Source organism: Haemorhous mexicanus, chromosome 18 (genome assembly GCF_027477595.1).
Source record: "Haemorhous mexicanus isolate bHaeMex1 chromosome 18, bHaeMex1.pri, whole genome shotgun sequence".
Lineage (NCBI taxonomy): Eukaryota > Metazoa > Chordata > Aves > Passeriformes > Fringillidae > Haemorhous > Haemorhous mexicanus.
The window spans coordinates 7,242,314-7,253,164 of record NC_082358.1 but is presented as its reverse complement, the minus strand read 5'-3'; the positions used below and the strand labels follow the sequence as shown (position 1 = coordinate 7,253,164).

At 46.6% G+C, this 10,851-nt stretch overlaps 1 protein-coding gene across 1 annotated transcript; it reads right to left on the bottom strand.

Annotated features, from left to right (window-relative positions):
• Window positions 1-3,094: 3,094 nt before the first annotated feature.
• Window positions 3,095-8,607, bottom strand: FITM2 (fat storage inducing transmembrane protein 2). The gene is made up of 2 exons (XM_059862507.1): window positions 8,426-8,607; window positions 3,095-5,781 (listed from the first exon to the last, which is right to left on the bottom strand). Exons 1-2 carry the CDS (start codon window positions 8,596-8,598, stop codon window positions 5,130-5,132), a joined length of 825 nt encoding a protein of 274 aa, XP_059718490.1. The 5' UTR covers window positions 8,599-8,607; the 3' UTR covers window positions 3,095-5,129.
• Between the last annotated feature and the right edge of the window lie 2,244 nt (window positions 8,608-10,851).

The window sequence follows — 10,851 nt, the reverse complement described above, 5'->3', positions numbered from 1 at the left end:
CAAGACAAAAAAATACATATATTTTTTAAAGCCTCAAACCTCTATCACTCCCATTCTTCTAAAAACAGAATCAGGTCAGGCTATGACAAAGCTGAAGCACCAGACCTGTGGTCTGGAGTGACACTGTACCAAGCCCCCAGCAGGCCTGTGCTCGCTGCCATCACCTGCAAAACCTGCAGCAGGCAGGCCCAGGGTGCCATTCCCAGCAGCACAATCCTGCTAGGTGTGGGAGCAACTATTCCCACATTTGGATAAGGCCAACAGGCTCTGTGGGCTGAGCAGCATCCTTGTTTTCCCCCCCTTTTGCATGGCTTTCCCCAGCACAGCTGGCTGCTCTGAGGCTCAGCCTGTTCAGCTGAATTCTCCTCGGTGGTGAGTGACAGTGTTCAGGCTGTCACCAACACAGTCACACCACGAGTGACCTCCCAGCACAGAACCCATGAGATGGGAAGGCTCTGCAGGCAGGGCAGGATCCAGGGAGACATTTCAGAAGAGCTGACACTGACACTGAGGATGTGCCCAGTTCCTGCTCTGACATCAACTGTGACTGAGGGAACGCACAGCCCAGAGCTGCAAAATTAACTCGGGCTGGACACGGCAAAAGGCTTTGGAGAGGTGAGGAAAAAAGTAATTGTTTGCATTTATTCTTGTTGAACATTCTCCTTTCTTCAGCCTTCACCTCCAGGGAGATCCTCAGCTCTGCCACAGATCTCCTGCCACCGCACACATTGTCAGGAAGAGCACAACAGGGAAAGGGCATTCTTCCAAGAGCTGCTTTCCCATCATGTCCAACCCTCCTGAAAGGCTGGTAAAGCTCTTCCCTTACTGTTAATTTTCTGTGCCATCTTTTACTCCCAACACTTTACAGAGGAGTAATTTGGCTTGCACATGGCATTGTCTTTTGTTTTGTGATGGACAGGGGGTATTTGAAAAATAAATAACCTTTCAGGCTAAATAATACAATTATATAATTGCCTTAGATTTCATGGACTGCACTCAATCTTGACAGCCATTTCCATGTCTGCTTTTTCAGCTTTTAAACTTTATGCTCTCATTCATTTAAGCACTAAGGGACTCTTCCCATATCCAAATTAATGATTTCCTGCTAAGCACCTGGATGAAAGTACCCTCCACTGAAGTGAGCACTCACTCCCCAAGAGAAGGACAAAGGTAACTCTCCTAATGCATCGAGCTCTGCTGCCATATCACCTTTTTCCTTCCCTGAGCTCAAGCACATCAGGTGCAGTTCTGCTTAAATGAATAAACCATGTGCTTTTCTCCAGGTTTTCCACCAGTACAGTGACAGAGCAGCTCTGTTTAACAACAGTTAAACATCAGTTCAGAGTCACAATGGCCTTTTTGTTCTATTAATTACTTTCATCTTAAGCTTTGCAAAATACCTCAAAGAAGGGAAGGCAAAATACTGAGAAAGCACACATCCAGCAGAGGTGGAGAGCATTTATTACTAATCTGTGCTCCAGGAGGAGAGATGAAGCTATGAAAAGAAATAATCCCAGGAAACAGGTTTCTGAGCAAAAGGAGATAAGGTGATCAAAGAGCTGGAGAAGGCCAATTGCAGAGAAGCTGCAGGGAGCTACTTTAAGTGTCCTGGTTTCAGGAACATTAAGCTACAGTGGAAAAATCAGTTACTATTTCATGAAGTGACCATAGACTTGTGTTCACAACTAAAGACCGATTTCCCAAAATATTTAACATATCACAGCAGTTTCTTCCATTACAGTGCACTCCAGGGCATAACTGGGTGTTTCTCACTTTGTCACCAATTGCCACACACCAAAACAGAAAACAGGATTTTTCTTTTGCAGCCACCCACAACCCAAGTTTCAGCATACACAAATAAATTGAGAAACCAGGAATATTATTTAGCACCAGTGAAGCATTCATGGATGACGTTTGCTTGGAATAAACTTGGAGGAAGAATCAAACCCTGGGTTCAGGCATGTTTAAAGTCTGAGCTGCTCACGTGGCTCTTATGAAAGACCTCAACTTTCCTGTTTGCCTGAGCTCACCTGCAGTGACACCAACATTTGAAAGAGTCCCAGGTAAGTGAAGAGTGAAATGAATCCTAAGGCAGTTTCTCTTCCCACTGTGCTCTACCTGTTCCCAGCAGAGGAAAATGTTTAAAGCACCAAGAACTGCCTTGGCCACACAGTCAGGCCAAATGCTGCTCCTGTGAAAGAACTGTGAAACAGGACCCACAAAACAGCCCAAACACAGGCTATGAAAGATTAACAGATGTTGAAATATGTTAGTAAGATGTTGGAGACAAAAATTCCCTAGGTAATTCTACAGAGAGACAGCTCTGTGAGAACAACAGGACTATTTTAATGTACAAAAAGCAAAAATATCCACCCCAACACTTGAAACAAACCAGTAATACCTGTTGACAGCTGATTTGTGCCTTTGGCACAGGATACCAAATCCAGCTGCTCCCAGCATTCTCTTTGGCTGCAAATCTGTTCTGGAGAGGCTGCAATTTTTATTTTAACGATAAAATTTGGGAGACAAAGGGAAGTCAGATAAATGTGATGGCAAATACGTTAACAAGACATTTGCTACCTTAAGTTTCCAGGTGAAGCCCAAGGAAGCAGACTCCTGCTCTGGAGTAGAGTCAAAAAGCACAAATAAGGTCTGGAGCACAAGGGAACCTTCTGAGCCAAGAGCTGGCAATGGTGTCTGGGCACTGAGAAAGACCCCAAGATTTCCAAACTCACAAGGAGTATTCCAGCCCATGGAAGTTTCCCCATATGTTTCAATGGTTTAGGCTTTCCCTCTGCTACAATAAACCAATGTCCATGCTTACAAAATGAACTGCTTGGTGTAACAGGCACACATTAGGAAATGCTTTAGTCAGCCATGGCTTTTGTTTGGTTTTGTTTCTTTTTAAAAGCCCACACTCCTGAGAACCCATCCTCTGTTAACCCTTTCAAACAGTGCAGAACTTTCAGTGCCAGCTTGATCAGCCATCTCAGCAATCACACAAACTCTGGGGAGCTGGGTCATCCAGGGATGTGGAGAGTAACAACAGCATCTTTACAGATAGCAGGAACAGATTCTCAGACACAAACACTGATAAAGTTTTCAAATGTTTTTCTTTTGTTGTTTAAATAAGAGAATAACCATATCCTACATTATTTCCATTTAAAAAAATAATCTGCATGACACTGGTTAAAGTGGACAGAAGTATCCACAGTGATTGCACAAAACATTTGTGAAAATGAACATCATTTCAGCAAGTCAGTTGGTTTGAGTAAACAGCATTTCCTGTTCCAAGGGCTTGTCTATACAGCAAAGTTACATAAAGATAACCTAAAATAGGAACTTAATGAAATTAATCATAAAACCTTCTGGGTATATAATCCTTTTTTATGGTGAAAGTGGCTTGCAGTCTAGCTTAGCTCTATTGGGAGTAGGCTTAAATTACATCAAAAGACCGTCTGCAAATATATTTGCATTGTTTAAACAAATTTAGTTAAACCCAATATGAGTTAATCAGTGCAATTTTCAAAGAGTCAGCTTAAAAGGCAATTTAATACAAAACCAAGAGGAGTTTGACAGAAAATATATAACCCCATGGACAGCTTCTTTCTGAGAGGTGAATTGCTCTTTCTAAAGACACAACTCCCACTTGCCACCAATTCAGTGGGAATTCCAGTGAATTTAGCTCTCCTCAGGGGCAGACCACAGCATGGAACTAACACTGCTGGAGGAATTGCAAATGCTTCCACTCTCTTGCTGGAAGAGAGAGGTTGAGCTGGCAAAACGTGCCAAGATTACCTGATGGAGCATCACACCCTGTATCCAGAAAATGTCACTCTGCAGTCTGTGGGGTCAGTGGAGGTGACCCACAGCCTTGCCCACAGAGCTTCCTGGCTGTCCAGTCATCACTGTCAAACACACTTCATGCAACTGCACCATGAATGAGCCTCTATGAAATAATTAAAAGCTTTTGGAGATAAGAACTATGCTAAACATCTGACTGATAAGATGAGCAAACCCATCTCACCCTATTCATTATCTAATAGCAGTGTTTTGTTCAGTAGTGGGTTTATAGCCACATCAAAAGTGGCCACAGCTTCATGTGCAATCAAAATTAAATAGCTTATTGGTATTGCAAGAATAAATATTGCTTCAAGCAAACTCTGCTTTGCAGCTCCCAGGATAAACAATGCATTTCACTCATTACCAAGCAGACTATTTGGGAAATAGCAGGATAAGCTAGCTTGTTCAGAACACCAGAATTCCACTGTTGTTCTAGAAGAAAGAACAAACCCAAGGAATTTGTTGTTGTAAAGTGTGCAGTGGATTAGATTTTAAAAAAATTAAAACCCCAATCCTCATACTAGACTTTTTTAGCAAAACAGAAAGGAGTTTGGGTATTTTTGTGTCAAGAATAAAATGACAAAATATTATTACATCTACCTCACCTAAGGAGAAAGTTAAGGCTTGTTTTTTCAAGAGCTTCCTTTTCAGACATGGCATGAACTGAGAGTCACACCTGCTTCAGACACTGCACCTCAGGTTTACTCTCTGCTGCAGAAGCAGCTATGAAGCATTTCTGGCAAGTTAGTGTTTTTAACACTTGAGAACATGGGATGTTCCAGTTTCACAACAGAACTGCTTTCCACAAGAATTGATATTTTTGCAATGCTTAGCAGCACTATGATTATTAGAGCTTTCCCATAAGGCAATACAAATAGTAACATTTAAAAAAGCCTGAGGTTTGGATCATCCACAATATCTTGACATAATTCAAAAAGGAAGAGGGAGAATTAACTGAGATAAATCACACCCCTAAAGATCAAAGGCCTCTTTTAGCCTTGGGTCTGCTACTTCATTTATTAGTGAGAGAAACAGATTCAGCTTCTGATTTCTTTGCTGACAATCCCAGTTGGCAGCTCCTAAACAAGAGCAGACTTCTTCCAATCCTGATTTTTTTTTTCTTCTCCCAGGGAAGAAGCTCATTACCACCTGCCAGCCAATGGCTAATAGAGATTTGGTTTCCTCCAACCCATCACCTTGTTTCTTACAGCGGAAATACAGTAACCACTCCTACATTCAACTACTCCAGTACTGAAAGCAAAATCCAAACCATTTCAAACCTTATTTTATCTGCTATAGCTGTATTTCTTTGAACTCAAAGGTATATTTGGAAGAGGCAGTCCAGGAGAAAAGGGCTTTAAATACCAAAACCTGTATGTCCCATACCAAGCTCCCAGACCTATCAGCACACCGAGAAGCTTTTGGCTGAAGTCATGGAAATACAGGGCAGTGCAGAGGAACATGAACACCCAGATCAGGGTGAGGGAACACAGGGAAACGAGCAGCACGTTGATCACCACACGCAGCTTGGAGCTGTGGTCTATGGCCAGCGCTTCCAGCACAGCCAGCTCCTCCAGGATCATCATGGCACAGTAGGAGAGCAGGAAGCAGTGCCCCGAGATGTCGAAGCCGTTCCAGACGCCGCTGTCCTGCTGGCACTCGCGCTTGGAGGCGTAGAGCCGGGGGGGCTGGCCTGGCTGGCTGGGTTTGCCCTGCAGGGAGCACTCCCCAGTGAGGTTCTCTATGTAGATGAAGAGCTCAGTGCACAGGTACCACACGGCCGTGCCCACCAGCAGGGCCCCCAGGCGCCGCAGCACCAGCAGCGCGCTCCTGGCGCGGCCGTACAGGAACTTGCTCCGGCCCAGCTCGTACGTGGTGAGGGTGATGAAGGGCAGCAGCAGCCACAGCGTCCAAGCCCAGGCCACCTTCACGAAGTATCTGCCAGAGGAAAGGCAAAGGAGACACCAGCATGGGTGAAAAGCCATGGCAGTGGGTAAGTGGTGGAGTAAGTGCTCGAGGTCAGGGTTCAGAACCGTCTAAATTTGAGATTTGTGCCTATTGTATTTGCAGGGAGTATCCTGACAAAGGGAGGAATGATGCATCTGACTCCATGTTCTCAGAAGGCTTTTTATTACTTTATAATACTATCATATATTAAAGAATACTATACTATACTATAGAATACAGAAAAGATACTTACTCAATGCTAAACAGATAATAATGAAAACTCGTGACTCTTTCCAGAGTCATGGCCCTGACTGGCCAATGAGTCAAAACTCACACCAGAATCCAATGAAACAATCATCTGTGGGTAAACAATCTCCAAATACAGTCCACATGAGCAAAACAGAGGAGAAGCAAATGAGATAAGAATTGTATTCCTTTTCTCTGAGGCTTCTCAGCTTCCCAGGAGAAAAAGGGATTTTTTTCAGAGAATGTGAATGCCACACTTGCGCCCTCCTCCCAAAATACAGCTTAGCCACAATCTTAACACTCTCCCCAGTACTTCCCTCAAGCCCAAAACCTGAATACTTCCTCAGGCAGGTACTAGTTCCCAAGGCAGCTTTGTCTTGGACCCAGAGCCCTCATGCATTGCAGCAGACCTGCAGTTCAGTTTTGCAATCACTTTGACCCTACAAAGCAGCTCAACTCTGCCCTACTCAAAATGCAGCTGCAAAGAATGTATTTTTAGCTTGCCACCCTGACCACAGTAACCCCTTCTCTGACTCTGCCACCATCTCAATTATCCTTGCTTACAAAGCCTTTCACAACCTCAGCCTCTTAAGACAGCCAGAAGGGCTGGCTCTCTCCCCTGATCAGCCTGTGAAGCTTTTCCTCTCTCATGTCCTCCTAAATAAATGAAGCAGCTGGATGTTGTTCCTTTATTGTCCTTTCAATCGATGAGAGCCTTCTTTTAGCATACACAAATCCTTCCATCTCTAAATTCACCCTCTGCCCTGAAAACTTTTGCTGTGATGCCTATAAATTCTTGAAACCCAGCTGACAATGTGTTGATATTTTGTTTAACAGAAGACAGTACTGTGTTAACTCGCTCTCTTTTCAAATCCTAAACTGGAGCACGTGTAAGTGAATTTAATAATGAGTTAAGGAGGTCACAGTTCAGGATCCTGCCTCTCCCATCAGCACCTTCCAAGGTCTTGCTTCCTATCAGCTGGTGGGAGAGGGGAATTGTGCAGCCCCTTTTTTACCTAGAGCCCAGTTCAGAGACAGCTGAACTCTGCTCTGTGGCTGAGCTATGGACAGACACACAGAGTCATCATTTAATCCTCACCTGAGCATCAAAGGCAAAGCCAAACCAGTCTAAAGTTCTGCATCCTCCTTATGACCCTAACAAACCTGTCAGGGCCTTGCCCAGGATTTTGAGAAGTACCTCATTAACTCTTTAATTTTACAGAAGTGATGCCTGTGTGGCAACTGCAGCTGCTGCCATGAAACAGTAATTGAAAAGAAAACCCCCATTTTATTTAAAAGCAAGAAAGGCTACCAAGGTTACTGCTGACAAGCCAGGAGGCAAGTAATTTGCAGGGAAAAAATACTTGCTTCAGGAACTGTCAGTACAGATCACCTTTATTTGAAAAGGAGAACTGAACTGAAATATGCCTTTACTGTAAGATCAATTTCTCTCTAAGTGTTTCCTGTCAATGCTCTTTTAATCACACTGAAAACAGCTCTTTCCCATGTCACCAAATGACAGATTTGAATCAGTAAAGTCCAAAGCTCCCCAAGTCACAGAGGAAAACTGCAATTTAGTTTTACTTTCAGACCTGTAGCAGGACAGCACATGTGCTCCAGCCCAGCTCATTGGCTCCTTCGAAATGCTCAAACTAATTTCACAGAATGACTAAGCCAGTTAGCTCATTGCCCAAGTGCCAGAAAAGGATGGCAGCCACTCTGCTTTTAGGAAAGATGCTAAAAGACCTACTTTCTTCAGCTGGGTTTTAGATCAGCTCAGTAACTATCACAGACTCACAGAATATGCTGAGTTGGAAGGGACCCACAAGGGTCACGGAGTCCAACTCCCGGCCCTGCACAGGACAGCCCAAGAGTCACAGCATGTGCCTGAGAGCACTGTCAAAGTGCTGACAAAATGTCAAAATGCTGTCAAAATTCTGAGCTCTGTCAGCCCTGGTGCTGTTACCACTGCCCTGGGGAGCCTGTTCCAGTGCTCAGCCACACTCCAGATGAGAGCCCTTTCCTAACACCCAGCCTAGCCCTCTGACACAGCTCCAGGCCCTGCCCTCGGGTCCTGCCACTGCCTGCCAGAGAAAGTGAAATCAGTTTACCCAAATACGAGGAATTATCTGCGACGTTACGAAGGAAAAAAAACCCCAACAACTCCTTTCCCCCCGCTTCCAATAAAGACTGAGCCAGAAACTCCCGGTATTCTGAAACCTCTGAGTCAGGAAGAGGAAATCTCATCACATCAACCCCCGGCCCAGCGCGGCACTCGCGGCCAGCACCGACCGCCGGCCCCGGCCCCCTCCGGGCACCCACCCCGCTCAGTCCGCCCAGCCCGGACCCTCCCGCTCGCACCGGCCGCGACCCCCGGGCCCCTCCTCACACGTTGAGCGGGTTGCGCTTGTTTTGCAGCGGCGTGTCGGGCACCAGGTCGCTGTCCTTGAGCGCGGAGCCGAGCACGGCGATGGCGAGCAGCAGCGCGGGGAGCCGGCGGCGCAGCCGCCCGCGGGCCAGCGCGGCCCGCAGCCAGCGCCCGCTCCGCTCCAGCCGCTCCATGGCCGCCGCCACAGCGCCCGCACCGCCCGGCCCGGCCCCGCCCCGCAGCGCCCCCGCGCGGCCACCGCCGGCACCGCCCCACGGCGCCGCCCCAGCGCGCCCTCTGCTGGCAGCCCGCGGGAGCGCGGAGAGCCGGGAGCGAGGATCGGCTCACAGGGATCGGCTCACAGGGATCCAACCTCAGGGATCTGTTCAAAAGGATCTGTTTGCAGGGATCGGCTCACAGGGATCCATCCTCAGGGATCTGTTCAAAGGGGTCTGTTCACAGGGATCGGCTCACAGGGATCCATTCACAGGGATCTGTTCACAGGGATCAGCTCACAGGGATCCATCCTCAGGGATCTGTTCAAAGGGATCTGTTCACAGGGATCCGTTCACAGGGATCCATTCACAGGGATCTGTTCAAAGGGGTCTGTTTGCAGGGATCCATCCTCAGGGATGTGTTAACAGGGATCCATCCTCAGGGATTTGTTCACAGGGAGCTGTTCACAGGGATCCATCCACACAGATCTATCCACATCTATTCATCCACAGGGAGCCACCCGCTGGGATCTGCAAGGATCCATCACCCACACAGATACATATGGATCCATCTGCACGGAGCCATCCACAGGGATCCATCCACACAGAGCCATTAACAAGGATCCATCCACATGGTTTCACACGGAACCACAGAGATCCACCTACAAGGATCCATGCCCACAGATCCATCCCCATGGACTCATTCCCATAGGTCCATCCTTACAGATCTATTCACATGGATCCACATACACATGGATCCATCCATGTGGATCCATCCATGCAGACCCATCCACGTGGATCCACAGAGATGCCTCCCCACAGACCCATTCACAAAGCCATGTCCCCAAGTGCCACATCTGCACATCTTTTAAATCCCTCCAGGAATTGTGACCCTTCCAATTTCTTGGGCACCCTCTGCTAGTGCTTGTAACACTTTTGGTGAAAAAATTGTCCCTAATCTCCAATCTAAATCTCCCCTGGTGCAACTTGGCGCTGTTTTCTCTTGCCCTATTAAAGAGCAAGCACCACTTTTAAGTAGGTTACCAGAACATCTGAAAAGAGAGTCTTACCATGATATTCATGAGAAAATCTGAGAATTTTCTCAATCAGTAGAATTATTTTAATTTTTCCTAGGTCTTAAGTGTGAGGGAGAAAGAATTTCTGGAGCTGTTAAGGCTCTCATGCCTTTTCACTCTGCATGTCTATGGCTGAAAGTGGTGTCCAAACACCGGCCATGGCTGTGGTATTTGGGACCTATTTCATCTATTGAACAGCTGCTGCTGTCATTTCAGCTTAGTTTTTAAAATGTAAAAAAAATCATCAGCAAGAAAAGAAATGGCTCAATGAACAAAGAGCCTTTATTCATCCCAATGGCCTCAGTAAGAAAAATGTGAGAGTGGGGGGGGGGAGAAGCAGACCCTATCTGAGACAGGATGGGAAAGTATTTCTTGCCAGAGTATTTCAAAGCTGTTTCGCCGTCATCGTCAGCAAATCTATGACAACATCTGGGCTGAGAGAGCAGATCAACACATCAAAGCAGCCCCAGCAGATATGGAGGGTTTGGGCTAAGGAGGTTATCCAGGGTAAATGGCATTTGGCAATTTATTAGCTGTTGTTTTTAACAAGACTGCCACGGCCATGTCTAGCACCCCGAATTAGAAACGACAGGCAGCTGCGCTCACTCAAACGAGCGAGGATGAGCGGGGCTGGGAGCAGGTTTCACAGAGTCCCTCATTGTCTGCCTAAATCCCCTCTGCCTTTGAAACCTTGCCTCCTGTGCTTCCCAGGTTTGGGTCTGTGCTGTGCAGACTGTTTGCAGTGGAGGTGGGAGCTGCTGGGCTGGCTGCTAATGAGGCGTGCTGCGCTGTCTGCCACACGCAGGGGGGTTTCGTAAGCCTGGCACCTGCTCCAGATGAATGCAGCTGATGGCATGGGCTGCAAATGCTGTCTATCCTCCTCCCCAGCTTGAAATGTCTGAGGATTAGCTCTGTAAATCATGGATTCTCACAAGTGCAGTGAGCAAAGCTCGCTGGGCCCAGGTGTTCTGCAGATTTAGAGACAATCTCTACTTTCAGGCCTGGTATTTGCTGCCATGAGCACCAAGCCAAGGCCAGTGGACCTTCTGAGGAGCCGACTGCCATACCTCTGTAAAGAATCAGAGAAGTGGAATGTAGGTCTTTCAAAACAGCAGATAAAGCTTTCATTCATGAGCAAGGACTAAGGTTTGTTCTA

Excerpts from the sequence above, each read along its gene's own strand:
- FITM2 (XM_059862507.1), bottom strand. The coding sequence starts at position 8,598 with ATGGAGCGGCTGGAGCGGAGCGGGCGCTGGCTGCGGGCCGCGCTGGCC. Across the intron at positions 5,782-8,425 it reads AAGCGCAACCCGCTCAACGT|ATACTTCGTGAAGGTGGCCT; the intron begins GTGAGGAGGGGC and ends TTCCTCTGGCAG.